Source organism: Petromyzon marinus, chromosome 9 (genome assembly GCF_048934315.1).
Source record: "Petromyzon marinus isolate PM22_M1 ecotype Great Lakes invasive population chromosome 9, UKy_Petmar_22M1.pri1.0, whole genome shotgun sequence".
Taxonomy (NCBI): Eukaryota; Metazoa; Chordata; class Hyperoartia; order Petromyzontiformes; family Petromyzontidae; genus Petromyzon; species Petromyzon marinus.
The window spans coordinates 386,377-408,493 of record NC_133675.1 but is presented as its reverse complement, the minus strand read 5'-3'; the positions used below and the strand labels follow the sequence as shown (position 1 = coordinate 408,493).

General features: G+C 55.5%; 1 protein-coding gene across 1 annotated transcript; it reads right to left on the bottom strand.

The window, feature by feature from the left end:
• Positions 1 to 1,587: 1,587 nt before the first annotated feature.
• On the bottom strand, positions 1,588 to 19,585 carry LOC142924129 (dual specificity tyrosine-phosphorylation-regulated kinase 3-like). Its single transcript, XM_076065774.1, has 12 exons — positions 19,515 to 19,585; positions 18,311 to 18,410; positions 16,515 to 16,672; positions 14,848 to 14,984; positions 13,461 to 13,607; positions 12,327 to 12,465; positions 7,751 to 7,832; positions 5,904 to 6,076; positions 4,848 to 4,908; positions 3,590 to 3,707; positions 2,063 to 3,101; positions 1,588 to 1,593 (listed from the first exon to the last, which is right to left on the bottom strand). The coding sequence occupies exons 1-12, from the start codon at positions 19,515 to 19,517 to the stop codon at positions 1,588 to 1,590; spliced, it is 2,163 nt and encodes a 720-aa protein (XP_075921889.1). The 5' UTR covers positions 19,518 to 19,585.
• Between the last annotated feature and the right edge of the window lie 2,532 nt (positions 19,586 to 22,117).

The window sequence follows — 22,117 nt, the reverse complement described above, 5'->3', positions numbered from 1 at the left end:
TGCACGTGGTGGGCAGCAGGTCCGGTTGTGCGCGCGCCCGCAGCCCCCGCAGCGTGAGTGGTGGTTTACGTGGGGGGTGGGAGGCAGAATAACGTGAGGCGGTGGAGAGCCAGCAACGAGCCATGTCCCACAGAGAGGATGCTGGTGCGGGGAGGCCAATGACTCGATCGGCGGCAGCCCGGCGTGAAGGAGAGGAGGTCCAAGGGGGAGAGGAGGAGGGGGGCATCAGCCCTCACACACCATCTAGCCATTTCTAGCGTATATACGGTGCTCAGCCGCCATCTTGTGTGGGGAAGGCGCCCAACCACCAGGCGGCCACCCACCATTATTTCACGTGGAAGGCGTCCAACCGCCATCTTACGTAGGAAAGGCGCACAAACGCCCTCTTAGGTAAGGAAGACGGCAAACCGCCATTGTGCGTGGGGAAGGTGCCCAACCGCCATTTTACGTTGGGAAGGTGGCCAATCGCCATCTTAGGTAGGGACTTTGCCCAACCACCATCTTGCGTGGGGAAGCCGCACAACCGCCATTTTACGTGGGGAAGGCGCCCAACCGCCATTATGCCCACCCTAGCTGGGCATTATGAACCCACCCTAGCTGGGCATTATAACCCCACCCTTCCTGAGCATTATAACCCACCTTACCTGGCCATTATAACCCCACTCTACCTGGCTATTATGACCCCACCCTACCTGACCATTATAACCCCACCCTTCCTGACCATTATAACCCACCTTACCTGGCCATTATAACCCCACCCTACCTGGACATTATGAACCCAGACCCCCACACGGCACTGACGATCGAAGGCACCAAACCCCACGAAAAAAAACGCGTGCAACGTTTTTCACATACTGGTGACTTCATATATAATTATAACAATCATATTTACAATAATAATATACAAAACTACACACGTACAATGCTATTTTAACACACACCACGTGGTAGGGTTGTAGCCTGAGATAAGGGGGGCCTTGGGTAAGCTACTGGTGAGTGTGTGGTGGGGTGAGCGTGTGGTGAGTGCAGTGAGTGGCTGTGTCCAGTCCATGTCTGGCGGCCGCTCTTCAGTCGTCTTCCACAGCTGTCTCCACGATAGTGAGTGTGGTGAGTGGGTGTGTGTGTGGGGTGAGTGAGTGTGGGTGGCTGGGTGTGTGTGGGGTGACTGTGTGTGTGGGTGGGTGGGTGGTGCGGTGCTGCTGCTCGTGGTGGTGGTTGGCACCGACTCCACCACCACCACCCCCCCGCTACTCTGCCGTGGGCTGCCCACCACACAGCAGCAGGCGGCGGAAGATCGAGGAGAGTGCCCTGCCCATATGGGCCAGACCCCTTTGCTTCTTTTTCTTCTTCTTCTCCTGCTGCTGTTGCACCTCCTCCTCTTCCATCTGCTCATCCTCGTCTGTCTTCTCGTCCACTTCCATCTGCTCCTCGTCTTCTGTCTTCTCCTCCACTTCCATCTTCTCCTCTTCCTCTGCCTCATCCTCCTCCTCCGTCTGATCCTCGTTCTCCTCCTCCTCCACCTCCTCTGTCTCATCCTCATCCAGCAATGATGACAAGGATGATGATGATGGGGGCTTTTTCTCTGACTCAGCTCTGTGGAGAGAGAGGCAGCAGCACCACAGCAGCACATCATCATAATCATCGTCATGCTGGTACTACAGCCAGAGGTCGCGATCGGTCCCCACGGCCAGAAGTGGACCTGGCCATCACAAATGAAAGCAGCTCAACCAAGTGGCTGATGTCATCATCATCATCGTCACGTGGGGATTCATAGCGGCAGACCAAATACTACATTCATATAGATGCATCGAGACCCATACTCAGAGACCCATACAGACTCACAACGACCCATACTCAGAGACCCTGCACTGAGCATACAGAGGGAGTCTCACCGTAGATCCGCAGCTCCAAAGGCCTCGCTGGTGATGGGGGTGGCCTCGATGGTGGTGGGGGTGGCCTCGCTGGTGGTGGGGGTGGCCTCGCTGGTGGTGGGGGTGGCCTCGATGGTGGTGGGGGTGGCCTCGCTGGTGGTGGGGGTGGACTCGCTGGTGGTGGGGGTGGCCTCGATGGTGGTGGGGGTGGCCTCGATGGTGGTGGGGGTGGCCTCGATGGTGGTGGGGGTGGTCTCGACGGTGGTGGGGGTGGCCTCGACGGTGGTGGGGGTGGCCTCGACGGTGGTGGGGGTGGCCTCGATGGTGGTGGGGGTGGCCTCGACGGTGGTGGGGGTGGCCTCGACGGTGGTGGGGGTGGCCTCGACGGTGGTGGGGGTGGCCTCGACGGTGGTGGGGGTGGCCTCGATGGTGGTGGGGGTGGCCTCGATGGTGGTGGGGGTGGCCTCGATGGTGGTGGGGGTGGCCTCGCTGGTGGTGGGGGTGGCCTGGATGGTGGTGGGGGTGGCCTCGATGGTGGTGGCGGTGGCCTCGATGGTGGTGGGGGTGGCCTCGATGGTGGTGGGGGTGGCCTCGATGGTGGTGGGGGTGGCCTCGATGGTGGTGGGGGTGGCCTCGATGGTGGTGGGGGTGGCCTCGATGGTGGTGGGGGTGGACTCGATGGTGGTGGGGGTGGCCTCGATGGTGGTGGGGGTGGCCTCGATGGTGGTGGGGGTGGCCTCGATGGTGGTGGGGGTGGCCTCGATGGTGGTGGGGGTGGACTCGATGGTGGTGGGGGTGGCCTCGATGGTGGTGGGGGTGGCCTCGATGGTGGTGGAGGTGGCCTCGATGGTGGTGGGGGTGGCCTCGATGGTGGTGGGGGTGGCCTCGATGGTGGTGGGGGTGGCCTCGATGGTGGTGGGGGTGGCCTCGATGGTGGTGGGGGTGGCCTCGATGGTGGTGGGGGTGGCCTCGATGGTGGTGGCCTCGACGGTGGTGGGGGTGACCTCCATGGTGGTGGGGGTGGCCTCCATGGTGGTGGGGGTGGCCTCGATGGTGGTGGGTGTGGCCTCGATGGTGGTGGGGGTGGCCTCGATGGTGGTGGGGGTGGCCTCGATGGTGGTGGGGGTGGCCTCGATGGTGGTGGGGGTGGCCTCGATGGTGGTGGTCTCGTTCTGGAGCCAGCCGTGACTCAGCGCCTGCTCCGGTGTCATGCGGAGTTCTGGATCCCACCTGGGGAGGCGGGGGGGATGGAGACAGGGGAGGTGAGGATTTGACGTTCCCATCTGTACGTGTGTGTGTACGTGTGTGTGTGTAATGGACAGCGGTGGTGTTATGAGCCCGGCAGAAACCCGAGTTAGATTCCTGCACACGGCCAACACCAGTGACAGCAATTATATTATCTGAACTGGTCCTAGGCCTCCCCTAGGTCGACTCAGCCTCAAATGAGTACCTAGTGTAAACATCGCCACTGGGGAGACAAAGGTGGCCGGACGTGGTGGTGCTAGCCACCCACCTCCTCTGTGTGTGCCACAGTGCCGGAGGCCTTCATAGGCGGTGCTGCTACTCGCTACTACTAACAGCACTTGCCCCTACAATCTGCTAGAGTCTACACGGGGGATCTTTGTCTGTGTATAGGCGCTGCTACTCGCTAGTACTAACAGCACTTGCCCCTACAGTCGGCTTGAGGCTACACGGGCGGTATGTGTCTGTGTTCTTACTGCAAGCAGCTGCTAATGAAGGCCACAAGCTGAGCTCCACATCCCCGCAGCACCAAATGCAGGGGGACACTTGCCGGGAGTCGTTTCCTGGCCGGGCAGTGAGGCTGGCCGGCCTCATCTGTAGGACAGAGACAGAGAGAGATATACATACACACAGAGAGGGAGATAGAGACAGAGAGATACACAGAGAGACAAACAAAGAGGAAGAGAGACAGAGAGAGAGACACATACACAGACAGAGACAGAGAGATGGAAAGAGAGACAGAGAGAGGCACGCACAGTGTCACCAACCACCTACCCACCTACCCACCCACTCACCACCACACCGCTACCCCTACAACACCACCACCTCACCCCCACACCACCTCCACTACCACCTCTACGCCACCACCAAAGCACGACCACCACCTCACCACCACACCACCACCACCTGACCACACCACCACTACCACCATACCACGACACCGCTACCCCTAGAACACCACCACACCACCACCATCGCCACCACCAATACCTCACCACCACTACCTCACCACTACCTCACCACAACCACACCACAACCACACCACCACCTCACCACCACACCACCACCACCTCACCACCACACCGCTACCCCTACAACACCACCTCACCACCACCACCACCACACCACCACTATCCATTGCCATACCACCACCTCACCAACACCACCACACCACCTCCACTACCCCATCTACACCACCATACCACCACCACCTCACCACCACCACCACACCATCACCACCTCACCACCACACCGCTAGCCCTATACCACCACCACCACCACATGACCACTACTTCACCACCATTATTGCCACCTCTACACCACCACACCACCACTACCACCATACCACCACACTGCCACCTCTACACCACCACCACACCACCACCCCGCCACCACCACACCACCACTATCGCCACCACTAACACCTCACCACCACTACACCTCACGACCATCACACCACCACCTCACCACTATCCACTGCCACACAACCACCACACCACCACCTCACCACCACCTCACCACCTCCACTACCACCTCTACACCACCACCACCTCACCACCACCACCTCACCACCACCACCACACCATCACCACCTCACCACCACACCGCTAGCGTTACACCACCACCACCACCACCTCACCACCACCACCTCACCACTACCTCACCAGCACTTCACCACCACCACACCACCACCTCACCACCACCACACCACCATCACACCACCCTTCAACTCACCAAAGTATGCCGCTCTTTTGCGAGCTTTCTCCACCATTTCTTTTGGAGGCATGCCCAGGATCTGCGCAACCATTTCAAGACAGACACACAGAGGGACACACGCATGTTACACGAATGTTACACGCGTGTTACACATGGGGACCCATACAGAGACCCATAGAGATCCAGAGACTTATATAAAACCATAGGGACTCACAGAGACCCATATGGATCCACAGAGACCCATAGAGAGACCCATACGGACCGACAGAGACCCATACATAGACCCATAGAGGTCCAGAGACTCATATAAAACCATTGAGACTCAGAGGCCCACACTATAACTGAACTATTTTGATTTCACCAGGGAAGGCCCCACTGAGCTACGTGGCTGTTTTTCATTGGCTGTACGACGAAAGACCTGAACGTGACATTATCGTTGTTGCTCAGCACATCTAGCATCATGGGTGAGTAGGTGGGTGGGGGGAGGGTGAGTGGGTGGGTTAGTGGATAGGTAGGTGGGTGGGTGAGTGGGTAGGTAGGTGAGTGGGTGAATGGGTGGGTAGGTCGGTGGGTAAGTGGGTGGGTGAGTGGGTGAGTGGGTGAGTGGATGGGTGAGTGGGTGAGTGGGTGAGTGGATGGGTGGATAGGTCAGTGGGTGTGTAGGTGGGTGGGTTACTGGGTGGGTAGGTGGGTGAGTCAGTGAGTAGGTGGGTGGGTGAGGGGGTAGGTGGGTGGGTGAGGGGGTGGGCGAGTGGGTGGGTAGGTGGATGAGTGAGTGGGTGGGTAGGTAGGTAGGTGGGTGAGTGGGTGGTTACGTGGGTGTGTAGGTAGGTGGGTGGCTGGGTAAGTAGGTGGGTGAGTGTGCGGGTAAGTAGGTAGATGGGTGGGTGGGTAAATGTGTAGGTGAGTGAGAGGATGCGTAGGTAGGTGGGTGGGAAGGTGAGTGGGTGGGTGGTTGGGTGGCTGGTTGGGTGACTGGCTGACAGAGTTGGGTGACTGAGTGACTGGCTGGGTGACTGGCTGGCTGTGGGCCAGGTCGTCGCTCGAGGCCCCCCAGGGAGGCTCCCCAGTCACCTCGATGCAGCATGCCAGGTGGTCGTCGCGGCTGAACGAGAGGAAGAGTTCCCTGTCGGTGGCCAGCTTGGCGACGGTGCAGCCCAGCGACCATGTGTCCACAGCGCAGGTCGCCGGGTAGCCGAGAAGCACCTCGGGGGCCACGTAGGCGAGGGTTCCTCCCACGTGCGAGGCTGTGCAGACGACAACGGCAGCGATGATGATGAAGATTGTAGACTAGGTACGTGTGTGTAGGTGGGTGGGTGGGTTGGGTGGCTGGGTTGGGTGGCTGGGGCAGTGGCTGGGTGGGTGGGGGGTGGATGGTTAGGCGGGTGAGTGGGTGGGTGGATGGATACATGGATGGGTGAGTGGGTGGGCGGGTGGGTGAGTGGGTGGGTGGGTGGATTCATGGGTGGGTGACTGGATGGGCAGGTCAGTGGGTGAGTGGGTAGGTGGCTGGATGGGTCGGTGGCTGGATGGGTCGGTGGGTGGGTGGGTGCATAGATGGATGGGTGGGTGGGTCAGTGGCTGGGCGGGTGGGTGGATGGCTGGGTGGGTGAGTGGGTGAGTGGGTGAGTGGGTGGGTGAGTGGGTGGATATCCGGCTGGGTGGGTGGGTGGCTTGATGGCTGGGTGGGTGGATGGCTGGGTGGGTGGGTAGATAGATGGATGGGTGGTTGAGTGGGTGTATGGGTGGATGGGTGTATGGGTGGATGGGTGTGTGGGTGGATCGCTGGATGGGGGGGGTCGGTGGGTGGGTGGGTGGATGGGTGGGTGGATGGGTGCGTGGGTGAGTGGGTGGGTGGATGGCTACCTGAGTGGGTGGGTGAGTGGGTGGGTGGGTAAGTGGGTGGATGGCTGGCTGGCTGGCTGGGTGAGTGGGTGGGTGGGTGAGTGGGTGGATGGCTGGCTGGGTGGATGGGTGAGTAGGTCGCTGGATGGATGAGTGGGTGGGTGGATGGCCGGGTGGGTGGTTGGGTGAGTGGGTGGCTGGATGGCTGGGTGGAGGGGTGGATGGGTGGGTAGATGGATGGCTGGGTGGGTGGGTGGATGGCTGGGTGGGTGGATGTATGGATAGATGGATGGGTGGGTGGGTGAGTGGGTGGGTGGGTGAGTGGGTGTCTGGGTGAGTGGGTGGCTGGGTAGCTGAATCAGTGGGTGGGTGGGTGAGTGGGTGGATGGCTCGCTGCGTGGGTGCGTGGATCGCTCGGTGAGTGGGCGGGTGAGTTGGTGGCTGAATGGCTGGGTGGGTGGGTGTCTGGATGACTGGGTGGGTGGATGGATGGGTGGGTGAATGGCTGTGTGGGTGGGTGCATGGATGGATAGATGGATGGATAGATGGATGGGTGGGTGGGTGGGAGAGTGGGTGGGTGGGTGGGTGGATGGGTCGGTGGGTTGATGGGTTGATGGGTTGATGGGTGGATGGGTGAATGGATGTGTGGGTGGGTGGGTGAGCGGGTGGGTGGATGGGCTAGTGGGTGGATGGGTGGGTGGGTGAGTGGGTGGCTGGATGGCTGGGTGGGTAGATGGATGGGTGGATGGCTGGGTGGGTGGGTAGGTGCATGGATGGATATATGGATGGGTGGGTGAGTGGGTTGGTGGATGGGTCAGTGGCTGGGTGGGTGAATGGGTAGGTGGGTGGCTGGGTGGGTGGATGGGTGGGTGGATGGATGGGTGGGTGGGTGGATGGGTCAGTGGGTGGGTGGATGGGTGGGTGGATTGATGGGGGGGTCGGTGGGTGGCTTGATGGGTGGGGGAATGGATGGGTTGATGGCGAATGGATGTGTAGGTGGGTGGATGGGTGGGTAGATGGGTGTGTGGGGGTGTCAGTGGGTGGATGGGTGGGTGTGTGTGGGTGTCTCCACTCACTTTTGCCATCCACAAAGAAGCTTGAGGCGAAGTTCCTGACCCTGACGATGCCATCCGCGATGTTCGCCAACAGAACGTTGCTCTGGATGGGGAGTGAGCCGCAGGGAGGGAATTCACACCCAGCATGGTCAAGGCGGTGAGCGTCGTTTACGACCGAGCGTCTGTGCAGGGGGACTGCCTCCGCTCACAGACGTTCAACTTACGAAGTTTCAGAGATATGCGCAAAAAAACAGTGACATCTACATCTGCAGAACGTGAAGAACCTGTGGCATCTACATCAACAGAACATGAACAACCTGTGGCACCTACAGAACGTGAAGAACCAGTGGGATCTACAGAGCATGAAGAACCAGTGACATCTTCATCTACATAACGTGACGGAACAGTGGCATCTATATTTACAGAACGTGAGGAACCAGTGGCATCTACATCTATAGAACGTGAAGAACCAGTGGTATCTACACCTGCAGAACGTGAAGAGCCAGTGGCATCTACATCTGCAGAACGTGAAGAACCAGTGGCATCTAAATCCGCAGAACATGAGGAACTATTTGCATCTACATCTGCAGAACATGAAGAACGAGTGACATCTACATCTGCAGAACGTGAAGAACGAGTGGCATCTGCATCTGCAGAACGTGAAAAACCAGTGGCATCTACATCTACAGGACGTGAAAAACCAGTGCCATCTACATCTACAGGACGTTAAGACATAGTGGCATCTACATTTGCAGAACGTGAAGAACCAGTGGTATCTACATCTGCAGAACATGAAGAACACCAGTGACATCTACATCTGCAGAACATGAATAATCAGTGGCATTTACATCTGCAGAGCGAGCACCAGCACCCCAGCGTGTACAACAACCGCCATTCGCCACTAAGTGGCGGTGACGTCACCACGACGCTTGTGCCAGGCCATGTGCACCTTGAGGCTACGTGAAGTGTCGAACGCCCGCTGGCAGGAGGTCACGGGGCAGACCCAAGTGCCACGGGTCGACTGACTCAGATGACTGGCTGATGCACCACCTGTGCCCCCTACTGTGCCAACCTTCTGTGCTTTAGCCACCCGGTGCTCCGCTCGTTATTGTGAGCGTCGCTCCTCCATCCTCCGTTGTTGTTGGAGGGCAACTGCCTCCAACTGCCCAGCAGCGTCCTTCACGAGCCTCCTCCACAGAGGCCGATCTTGACACCACTGGTACCAGTCATCGGCAAGTCCACTTAGCTCCACGTCCTTCTGTGCCACATCACTCCATCTCTTCTCTAGCCCGTGCCGCGCCCATTTAGCTCCCTAGATCCGGCCGAACAAAAGCTGTTTCGGCATGCGGTGGCTGGGCATGCAGGCTACATGACCCAGCCAACGCAGCCTTGCCTGCCGGAGGAGCTCACCGATGGAACCGTGCCCAGATCTTTCAAAGATTTGTGAGCTCCTCACACAATCCAGCCAGGTTAAACCCAGGATGGATCGTAGGCAGGCTAGCCTATATGTTTCTAACCGGCAAAGATGTTCCATTAGGGGGGTCCACGTTTCGCAAGCGTAGAGAAGGGAGGGAATAACCGTGGCCGAGAAGACCTGAAGCTTAGTGCGGAGCGACAGACCAGGTAGCTTCCACACAGCGTTACGCAACCGATGAAAAGATATTGCCACTCGACTGATTCGGAGTGAGACCTCTGCTGTTAAACTGGAGCCGGTCATAAGCACACTGCCCAGGTATGGGAAACTCTCCACTCTCTCCACAACTGCCCAATCACCGATTGAGAGTTGTGGGGGTGGAGTGTCCAATGGTACAAAATACCCAGGCAGGTGCTTAGTTTTGGTGGGGCTGATGGTAAGGCCCCATCTCTTAGTGGCACGCTCCAGTCTCAGCAGCAGCATCTCCAACTCCTCCTCTGAATGAGCAGCTATTACCAAATCATCGGCATGCATAACGTGGTTGAGCAATAGGGAGCCATCCCTTGACCGCACCCGGGCATCGATCAGCCCCTCATTATATCTGTACCAAATGGAGATTCCCCCGGTACAGCTATTGAAGGCTTAACGAACTACGTAGTCAAAATTGATGTTAAATAATGTGGGAGCCAGAGGACATCCCTGTCGCACCCCAAGGTGTACAGGTAATGGCTCTGACTCCCGGCCACGTAGTTTTACCCGGGCCGGCTCACCATCATGAAGGTCCTTAATGATCGTGAGCAGAGGGTCAGGGACTCCAAAAGCACGAAGATCAAGGTCAATAAAGCAGAGATGTAGGTCTTGTTGGAATTCCCTACACCTCTGCTGTAGCAGACGGACAGAAAATATGGCATCTGTGCAGGACCGCCCTTTCCTGAAACCACATTGGGGCTCCGCAAGCCTCTCCTCAGCGTGCCTGGCAAGGCGATGTTGAATAATCCTTGCCAGGACCTTTCCCGGCACACTGAGGAGTGAGATGCCCCTGTAGTTGTTACAGTTTTTGCGGTCCCCCTTCTGCCAATCCTGCGGAACCCATCCAGTGGTCCAGACTGTTGTTATGAAGTCATATAGGGCAGTCTGTGCACAAACGCCACCCTCCCTCAGCATTTCGCTTGGGAGATCATCTCTACCCGGTGCCTTTCCTGGTCTCAGACTCCGGATCACCTTCAGTACTTCCTCAACAGATGGCACCTCAGCCAGCCACTCACAGGGGGTGACTTCTTCCAATATTTGAGGCACTGCAGCCTCAGCAGGATCATCCCCACTTTGTGCCACGATGTTTTCCTGGCTGATGGATTTCCCCTCCACCAGGACCTCACAGAAATGCTCAGCAAATCTGCAAACCTGTTCCTGGGGGTCAGAGATTGGATCACCGTTTTTTCCCCTAATGATGGTAATAGGTGTGGCGCTGCAGGTTACTTTTTTGATGGAGTTAAATAGAGATTTGTGATCGCGGGCCACTGAGGCAGACTCCATCTCCTCAGCAACCTGCGACCACCACCCATCATTGCAGCGCCTCACGGCTCTCCGAACCTCCGAGCGAAGGCTGTGGTAAGCCTCCTCATTCTCTGACGTGGGATTCTGTAGCCAATGACAGTGGGCCTGTCGCTTTTTCTCAACCAACCTCAACACCTCCTCTGTCAGCCAGGGTCTCTGGGGAGGTCTGGACCACGTACCCAAAGCAGCCATTGCAGTTGCATGAGTCACAGTCCTAAACCTCGCCCATTTACCCTCGACATCAGGAGGAGTGGGGGACAATGCCAACCCCAGCCGCAAGCGATGATGAAATTCTCACTTGCAACTTTCATCAGATAACTGAGACCAGGCCACTTTAGGTTGGAATGGGGTCCTGGGTGTACACCCAACACCGGAGTGGAAGAATGGCAGGTGCATCTTACAGATGACTAGTCGATGGTCAGAGGGCAGATCAGCTCCACGGTAGGTCCTGGTGTCAAGGACATGGGCTCGCATCCGCTGGTCCGTCACTATGTAGTCCAGCAGATGTTCTTGCTTAGACCCGGCATGCATCCATGATGTTGTGTGGATGCGCCGATGCCGGAACAGCGTGTTGGTAATTACAAGCCCATGGGCTGCACAAAAATCTAGCAGCCTCCTACCGTTGTTATTGAGCTGATCTGGCCCATGCCCTCCAATCACTCCAGACCAGGTGCCAGCATCATGACCAACTCGGGTATTGAAGTCACCCAACAAGATGACTCTTATCCTGAGGGGCCACTTTAGCCAGCACCTGTGGCACGAGGTCATAGAAGGCATCTGACTCATTGGCTTTGCCTGCATCCCTCCACGGATGTTCGTCTTCGGAGGGGGCATAAATAACCACGAACACCACTCCTCTCCTCCGGTTGATGGGAAGGCGAGCCCAAAGTAGCCTGGGGCTTACAGCTTCCCACACCTCACCGCCACGCTCCCACGCCCCCTTCATTCTTTTGTTCAAAAGAAGAGCCACATCCTGTTGTTTGGCAGTCTGTTGCCCCGAGTAGAGGACTGTCCACCCCTCATGGTGGCAGGAGCCAGAACCGGTCCACCGGACCTCCTGAATGCCACAGAGATCCAGGTGGTACCGGTCTAGCTCCCAACAGAGGAGTGGCAGCCTCTCCTCCGCAGTGAGCGTTCGAACATTCCACGTGGCCACACAAAGTGGCTTTTCGTTGTTTCTGGAGGAGCCCCGAGTGTAGAGATTCAATCTCCTGGCTCCGCCAATTGGAGTTTGGCCAGGAGACGTCAAAAATGCCTGTCCCCCTGGGGCCTCCGGCACAAGCTTATTAGTTACATATTTCAGTCGTGGTTTAGTGGTAAAATTTTGAAGGTGGAGGGGTTACCAGCCCCTCGCACCCATCCAGAGCCCCCCGTTTAGCCACTGTGATGGTCACAGACGCCATGAGGGGAGTAGCCAATCGAAATTGGCCCTCCCCCCACAGCACTGTCCACGACAGAGTTGCCCATCCGGCACTGCGAGGAGTTAGCGGGTTGTTTTGCCGTGTACTCACCCACACACACAGACACACCCACACACAGACACCCACACACACACACTCACACACAGACACCCACACACATATACACCCACACACACAGACACCATTACACAGCATGCACTCCACTCACGGGCTTGATGTCCCCGTGTACGATGCCCCGGGACTTGGTGTGGGCCAGGAAGTGGAGGATGGCCCTAGTGTACGACCTCACCGCATCCTCGTGACTTTGCCACAGCGTCATCTGTCTGAGCACGCAATGGAGTTTCGCCCTGCCACGCGGAGAGACAGCGACCATGTCAGTCACGTCAGCGACGACGTCAGCGACGACGTCAGTGACATCAGCGGTTAGCGTGCTGCGCTGCGAACCTGGCGAACTGGGCTCGGTTCCCGCTCATGGCCAACACCCAGTGACGATTATCTGAACCGGTCCTGGGTCTACCCTAGGTCGACTCAGCCTCAAATGAGTACCTGGTGCGATGTGTAAACATCGCCACTGGGGAGACAAAGGCGGCCGCGCGTGGTGTTGGCCACCCACCCCCTTTAAAGGTGCTCGCTAACAGCACTTGCCACTACAGTCTGTTAAGGCTATATGGGGGATCTTTGATCTTTGTGTGCGTATGTTGAAATTAATTCACACCGTACGTAGCCAAGCATGCTAATGTGTGGGTCTCTATGGGTGTCTGTGTGGGTGTCTCTGTGGGTCTCTATGGGTCTCTGTGGGTCTGGGGGTCTGTGAGTCTCTGTGTGTGAATGTATGCAGAACTTCTTTTGCACCATACATAGCCAACCGTACTAATGTATGGGTATGGGTGTCTCTATGGGTCTGTATGGGTGGTGGTGGTGTTGTGGTGGTGGTGTTTGGTGGTGGTGGTGGTGGTGTTTGGTGGTGGTGGGTGCTGGTGGGTGATGGTGGATGGGTGGTGGGTGGGTGGTTATGGTGGGTGGTTGGGTGAGGGGTTGTGCTGGTGATGGTGGGTGGTTGAGTGGGTGGTGTGGTGGTGATGGTGGGTGGGTGGTGGAGGGTGAGTGGGTGAGTGGTGTGGTGGTGAGTGAGTGAGTGGGTAAGTGGTGGTGGTGAGTGAGTGAGTGGGTGAGTGGTGGTGGTGGTGGGTGAGTGGTGGTGGTGGTGATGGTGAGTTAGTCGGTGGTGGTGGTGAGTGAGTGGGTGGTGGGTGAGTGAGTGATCGAGTGAGTGGGTGAGTGAATGTTGGTGGTGAGTTAATGAGTGAGTGAGTGGTGGTAGTGGTGCTGGTGGTGTGCGTACTTCAACAGCTCCATGACAAGGCATTTGTGGCCTCGAAAGTAGAAAGTCTCCAGGACCCTGACTACGTTGTAGTCCACGTTGCTACGGTCGCTCTGGAGCTCCATGGACATTAGCAGCTCCGTTCTCTGGTGCTTTTCTTCCCTGGAGCTGCGAGCGAGTGAGCAAGTTCACAGAACGAGAGAGAGAAAGCAAGAGAGACAGATAGAGAGAAAGAGACATAAAGAAACAGAGATCAAGACAGAGACAGACAGAGAGAGACAGACAGAGACAGAGAGTTTAGACTTTAATATACAGTGGGTCTGTGTGTGGAACACTGAGTAGTAGTAGTGGGTCTGTGTGTGGAACACTGAGTAGTAATAGTGGGTCTGTGTGTGGAACACTGAGTAGTAGTAGTGGGTCTGTGTGTGTAACACAGAGTAGTAGTAGTGGGTCTGTGTGTGTAACACTGAGTAGAAGTCGTATTGGATCTGTGTGTGTAACACTGTGTAGTAGTAGTGGGTCTGTGTGTGTAACACTGAATAGTAGTAGTGGGTCTGTGTGTGTAACACTGAGTAGAAGTCGTATTGGATCTGTGTGTGTAACACTGTGTAGTAGTAGTGGGTCTATGTGTGTAACACTGAGTAGTAGTAGTGGGTCTGTGTGTGTAACACTGAGTAGTAGTGGGTCTGTGTGTGTAACACTGAGTAGTAGTAATGGGTCTGTGTGTGTAACACTGAGTAGTAGTAGTGGGTCTGTGTGTGTAACACTGAGTAGTAGTAGTGGGTCTGTGTGTGTAACAGTGAGTAGTAGTAATGTGTCTGTGTGTGTAACACTGAGTAGTAGTAGTGGGTCTATGTGTGTAACACTGATTAGTAGTAGTGGGTCTGTGTAACACTGAGTAGTAGTAATGGGTAATGCGTAGTTGGTCTGTCGCTATCAATATTATCCACAATAGAGGTGAGTTTGGGTTATATGACGTAAATATAAATGTTGTGTCATTAAACCCGCCACACTGACACACGCCCAATTGGTTGAGGTGGTTTGTCACCTAAACACAAAACGCTTGGCCAGCTCGTTACTTGCTCAGCACTTAACCGGTTGTTGTGTTGGAAAGTGTCAAAGTCAATTGTCAGTGTTGTGGTGGGGTTCGTCTCCAACACACAACCAGTGGTGGCGGTGGTGGTGAGGGTGGTGGGGAGGTGGTGGTGGGGTGGGAGTGTCGCTGTGGAGGTGGTGGTGGGGAGGTGGTGGTTGAGCGATGGAGATTCAAGTAAAGGATGTTCAGTCATTGTTTGTTGTTGTGGTTCACAGCCAGCAGCAGTCCCATAGTGTGTGTTTGTTTATTGTTCTTGTTATTGGTGGTGTTATTGTTGTTGTTGACTGCACTGCTGCGCCAGGGCCCACTCACGTGGAGGGCGAGGCGAGGATCTTGAGAGCCACCATCGTCCGAGTCTTGTGGTCCAGACACCTCACCACCACGCTCTGCCCACCCTGCCCAATCTTCCTGTCCAGCTGGAAGCGGTAGTAGAAGTGCTCGTTCTGGACCTGCAGGGGTCACGGGAGGTCAGGGTGGGGGTCACGAGGAGGTCACATGTAGCCAACAGTGCTAATCTGTGGGTCACTGTGGGTGTCTGTGGGTGTCTCTGTGCGTCTCTATGTGTATGGGTGTCTCTGTATGTGTGTATGTTGAACTTCTTTCGCACTGTACGTAGCCAACCGTGCTAATCTGTGGTGCTTTATGGGTATCAGTGTCTCTGTGTGGGCCTTCATGATAGTGAACAGGCCCGGGTAAAACTACGTGGCCGGGAGTCAGAGCCATTCCCTGTACACCTTGGGGTGTGACAGGGATGTCCTCTGGCTCCCACATTATTTAACATCTATTTTGACCATGTAGTTCGTGAAGCCTTCAATAGCTGTACCGGGGGAATCTCCATTTGGTACAGATATAATGGGAGGCTGATCGATGCCCGGGTGCGGTCAACGGATGGCTCCCTATTGCTCAACCACGTTATGTATGCCGATGATTTGGTAATAGCTGCTCATTCAGAGGAGGAGTTGGAGACGCTGCTGCTGAGACTGGAGTGTGCCACTAAGAGATGGGGCCTTACCATCAGCCCCACCAAAACTAAGCACCTGCCTGGGTATTTTGTACCATCGGATACTCCACCCCCACAACTCCCAATCGGTGATGGGGCAATTGTGGAGAGAGTGGAGAGTTTCCCATACCTGGGCAGTGTGCTTATGACCGGCTACAGTTTAACAGCAGAGGTCTCACTCAGAATCAGTCGGGCGGCAATATATTTTCATCGGTTGTGTAACGCTGTGTGGAAGCTACCTGGTCTGTCGCTCCGCACTAAGCTTCAGGTCTTCTCGGCCACGGTCATTCCCTCCCTTCTCTACACTTGCGAAACGTGGACCCCCCAAATGGAACATCTTCGCCGGTTAGAAACATTTAGGCTAGCCTGCCTACGATCCATCATGGGTTTAACCAGGCTGGATTGTGTGAGGAGCTCACAAATCTTTGAAAGATCTGGGCAAGGTCCCATCGGTGAGCTCCTCCGGCAGGCAAGGCTGCGTTGGATGGGTCATGTAGCCCGCATGCCCAGCCAACGCATGCCGAAACAGATTTTATTCGGCCGGATCAAGGGGGCTAAACGGGCGCAGCACGGGCTAGAGAAGAGATGGAGTGATGTGGTACAGGAGGATGCGGTGTCAAGATCAGCCTCTGTGGAGGAGGCTCGTGAAGGACGCTACTGGGAAGTTGGAGGCAGCCGCCCTCCAACAACAACGGAGGGCGGAGGAGCGACGGTCACAACAATGAGCGGAGCGCCGGGTGGCTAAAGCACAGCAGGATGGCACAGTAGGGGGCACAGGTGGTGCATCAGCCAGTCATCTCAGACAGTCGTCCCGTGGCACCTGGGTCTACCCCGTGACCTCCTGGCAGCGGGCGTTCAACACTTCACGTGGCCTCAAGGTGCACCTGGCCTGGCACAAGCGTTGTGGTGACGTCACCGCCACTTAGTGGCGAATGGCGGTTGTTGTGTCTGTGTCTTTGTGTGTGTCTGTGAGTCTCACAAGGATGTAGTTGTTGTCGTCGTCGTCAAATTCTCCGTTCTTCACTCCCCCTCGTGAGCTTCCTTCCCCGTCCAGAGTGAAGAACCAAACTTCCTGCATGGTGGCCAGCTCCAGCTTCTGGCGCTCAGTCAAGTGAGGCTTGAAGAGACTCAGGATCGCTGCACACGTGACAACAATAACAACTTAAACTATAAACTAATTTTATTTATGCACACACCGGGTTAAGCCTCCCACCGAAGTGACTGGTATCATCATCCTCATCGTCGTCATCATCGTCATCATCATTATCATCATTGTCATCATCGTCGTCATCATTATCATTGTCATCATCGTCGTCATCATCGTCGTCATCGTCATCGTCATCATCATCGTCGTCATCTTCATTATCATCATCGTCATCATCATCGTTGTCATCGTCGTCATCGTCGTCATCATCGTCATCATCATCGTCGTCATCATCATCGTCGTCATCGTCGTCATCATCATCATCATCGTCAACATCGTCATCAACGTCATCGTCGTCGTCATCATCACCGTCATCATCATCGTCACCATCGTCGTCATCACCATGTGGGAGCCATTTGCTCTAAGTGCACGTTGATACAGACTTATAGAGACTCATAGAGAACCACAGAGATCCTCAGAGACCCACAAAGAACCATACTCATATAGAACCATAGAGACCCAAGGAGACCCATAGAGCCCCACAGAGATGCACAGAGACCCTCATAGACTCACAGAGACCCATACTCATATAGAACCAGAGACCCACAGAGACCCACCCATATAGACCATAGAGCCCCACAGAGATGCATAGAGACCCTCATAGACCCATACTCATATAGAACCAGAGACCCACAGAGACCCATATTCATATAGAACCATGGAGACCCACAGAGACCCACCCAGAACCATACTCATATAGAACCATAGAGACCCAAGGATACCCATAGAGCTCCACAGAGACGCAGAGACCCTCAGAGACCCACTGAGACCCATATTCATATAGAACCAGAGACCCACAGAGACCCATACTTATATAGAACCATAGAGCCCCACAGAGACGCACAGAGACCCTCATAGACCCACAGAGACCCATGCTCATATAGAACCATAGAGACCCACAGAGACTGCCACTCATATAGAACCAGAGACCCACAAAGACCTATACTCATATAGAACCATATAGACCCACAGAGACCGATACTCAGAGACCCACGAAGCGGTACAGGGTGCGTGTACGGATGATGAACTTCGATCGCACTGCACGTAGCTAACCGTGCTAAGGTATGGGTCTCTGTGGGTGTCTATGGGTGTCTCTGTGGATCTATGGTTCTTTGTGGGGTGTATCTGTGTGTTTATGGGTCTCTATGGGTGTCTCTATGTGTCTTTGGAGTCTCTTTGGGTATCTCTGTGTGTCTATGGGTCTCTATGGGTGTCTCTATGTGTCTATGGGTATATCTGTGAGTCTCTATGTGTCTATAGGTGTCTCTGTGGGTCTAAGGGTCTCTATGGGTGTCTCTGTGGGTGGGTGGCTGGGTGTCTGTGGGTCTCTATGTGTGTCTCTGTGGGTCTCCGTGGTGGTCACTGCGTGGATTTGTTCCCCTTCACATTTTGAGGAATCACCATCGTCACGCTTTTATCAAAGTGTTTTTTCGCTGCTGCTGTGCATTTCCAGGCGATGACAATGATGATGATTTGATGATATCAGGCCACTTGGTTGAGCTGCTGCTATTTGAGCTGCTATCATTCTTAGACTTTGATGATTTTCCTGCTCATCTCTCTCTCTCTCTAACCTTTGGGTGATTTGCTGCGGATTAATCCGGTGCCGGAGGTGAACGCGCTCCACGTGGTGATAGACGGAGGCTGCCTCCCACTCGGTCCAGCTCGACTTGTCTACACACACACATAAACACACACACGTACAAAGACAAAGATCCCCCGTATAGCTTGTAACAGACTGTTGGGGAAAGTGCTTATAGCGAGCCCCTATGAAGCCCAGCATGGCACACGAGGGGGTAGGTGGGCAGCACCATGCCCGGCCGCCTTTGTCTCCACAGTGGCGATGTTTACACACCACACCAGGTACTCATTTGAGGCTGAGTCGACCTACGGGAGGCCCAGGACCGGTTCAAATAATCGTCACTGGTGTTGGCCATAAGCGGGAATCGAACCCGGGTTGCCAGGTTCGTGGCAGTGCGCAAACTGCTACACTACCGCTCCCCACATACACATAAATAAAAAATAAAGATCCCCCATATAGCCTTAACAGACTGTAGGGGGCAAGTGCTGTTAGCGAGCACCTATGAAGGCCGGAACGGTACACGAGGGGGTGGGTGGCCAGCACCACGCCCGACCGCCTTTTTCTCCATAGTGGCGATGTTTACACACCGCACCAGGTACTCATTTGAGGCTGAGTCGACCTAGGGGAGGCCCGGGACCGGTTCAGATAATCGTCACTGGTGTTGGCCGTGAGCGGGAATCGAACCCGGGTCGCCAGGTTCATAGCGCAGCGCGCTAACCGCTACACTATCGCTACACACATACACACACACATAGACAAAGGTGCAGTAGACTCGTCAACACACACACACAAAGACAACGGTCCCCTTGAGGCTGTAACAAAACTGTGTTCAAAGGTGTGGGTGTTTGTAAGTGTGGGTGTTCATGAGTGTGGGTGGTGTTCGTAATTGTGGGTGTTCGTAGGTGGGTAGTGTTCGTAAGTGTGGATCTTTGTAAGTGTGGGTGGTGTTTGTAAGTGTGGGTGTTCGTAGGTGGGTAGTGTTCGCAAGTGTGGATCTTTGTAAGTGTGGGTGGTGTTCGTAAGTGTGGGTGTTCATAGGTGTGGGTGGTGTTCGTAAGTGAGGATGTTCGTCAGTGAGGGTGTTCGTCAGTGAGGGTGTTGGTGTGGTGTTTGTAAGTGAGGGTGTTCATCAGTGTGGGTGGTGTTTTGTAAGTCCTGGTGTGGTTCATATGTCGAGCAAAAGGGGTCACGCATACCATGGCGCTAATTCTGAGAGTAGCGTTGTTGTGCTCCGTAAATATCTCGGTGTCTCTGCGTGGAGAGTGGAGGGGGGGGACGGAGGAGAGAGTCAGTGGAGGGCGAGGTCACCGCAATCACAAGTGGACTCACATCGTCAACACGGACTCACACATTCATCACAAACTCACATCCTCACCACGAACCCGCATCCTCACTACGGACTCACACCCTCACCAATAACCCACAATACAAACCCCATTCACCAAGAACCCACAACACGGATCCACACACTCACCAAGAACCCACAAAACAGACAAACACACTCTTACCACGAGCCCACAACACGGACCCACACACTCACGACGAACCCACAACACGGACCCACACACTCACCACGAACCCGCAACACGGACCCACACACTTCCCACGAACCCACAACACGGACCCACACACTCACCACGAACCCACAACACGAACCCACACACTTACCACGAACCCACAACACGGACCCTTACACTCACCAAGAACCCACAACACAGACAAACACACTTTTACCACGAACCCGCAATACGGACCCACACTCTCACCACGAACCCACAATACAAACCCACAATACAAACCCACACTCACCAAGAACCCACAATACGGATCCACACACTCACCAAGAACCCACAACACAGACCAATACATTCACCACGAACCCGCAACACGGACCCACACACTCACCACGAACCCACAACACGGACCCACACACTCACCATGAACCCACAACACGGACCCACACACTCACCACGAACCCACAACACGGACCCACACACTCACCACGAACCCACAACACGGACCCACACACTCACCACGAACCCACAACATGGACCCACACACTCACCACGAACCCACAACACAGACCAACACACTCACCAGGAACCCGCAATACGGACCCACACTCTTACCACGAACCCACAACACGGACCCACACACTCACCACGAACCCACAACACGGACCCACACTCTCACCACGAACCCACAATACAAACCCACACTCACCAAGAACCCACAACACGGACCCACACACTCACCAAAAACCCACAACACAGACCAATACATTCACCACGAACCCGCAACACGGACACACACACTCACCACGAACCCACAACACGGACCCACACACTCACCACGAACCCACAACACGGACCCACGCACTCACCACGAACCCACAACACGGACCCACACACTCACCACGAACCCACAACACAGACCAACACACTCACCAGGAACCCGCAATACGGACCCACACTCTTCCCACGAACCCACAACACAGACCCACGCACTCACCACGAACCCACAACACGGACCCACACACTCACCACGAACCCACAACACGGACCCACACACTCACCACGAACCCACAACACGGACCCACACACTCACCAAGAACCCACAACATGGACCCACACACTCACCACGAACCCACAACACAGACCAACACACTCACCAGGAACCCGCAATACGGACCCACACTCTTACCACGAACCCACAACACGGACCCACACACTCACCACGAACCCACAACACGGATCCACACTCTCACCACGAACCCACAATACAAACCCACACTCACCAAGAACCCACAACACGGACCCACACACTCACCAAAAACCCACAACACAGACCAATACATTCACCACGAACCCGCAACACGGACACACACACTCACCACGAACCCACAACACGGACCCACACACTCACCACGAACCCGCAACACGGACACACACACTCACCACGAACCCACAACACGGACCCACACACTCACCACGAACCCACAACATGGACCCACACACTTCCCACGAACCCACAACACGGACCCACACACTCAACACGAACCCACAACATGGACCCACACACTCACCACGAACCCACAACACGGACCCACGCACTCACCACGAACCCACAATACAAACCCACACTCACCAAGAACCCACAACACGGACCCACACACTCACCAAAAACCCACAACACAGACCAATACATTCACCACGAACCCGCAACACGGACACACACACTCACCACGAACCCACAACACGGACCCACACACTCAACACGAACCCACAACACGGACCCACACACTCACCACGAACCCACAACACGGACCCACGCACTCACCACGAACCCACAACACGGACCCACACACTCACCACGAACCCACAACACAGACCAACACACTCACCAGGAACCCGCAATACGGACCCACACTCTTCCCACGAACCCACAACACGGACCCACACACTCACCACGAACCCACAACACAGACCAACATACTCACCACGAACCTGCAACAAGGGCCCACACACTCACCACGAACCCACAACACGGACTCATACACTCACCACGAACCCACAACACGGACCCACACACTCACCACGAGCCCACAACACGGACCCACACACTCACGACGAACCCACAACACGGACCCACACACTCACCACGAACCCGCAACACGGACCCACACACTTCCCACGAACCCACAACACGGACCCACACACTCACCACGAACCCACAACACGAACCCACACACTTACCACGAACCCACAACACGGACCCTTACACTCACCAAGAACCCACA

What these genes read in the sequence shown, in the direction of transcription:
- LOC142924129 (XM_076065774.1), bottom strand. An exon ending in ACGACAACAACTACATCCTT is followed by an intron (nt 14,985 to 16,514) that starts GTGAGACTCACA and finishes TGACCCCTGCAG; the next exon opens with GTCCAGAACGAGCACTTCTA. An exon ending in CAAAAGAGCGGCATACTTTG is followed by an intron (nt 3,708 to 4,847) that starts GTGAGTTGAAGG and finishes TCTGTCCTACAG; the next exon opens with ATGAGGCCGGCCAGCCTCAC.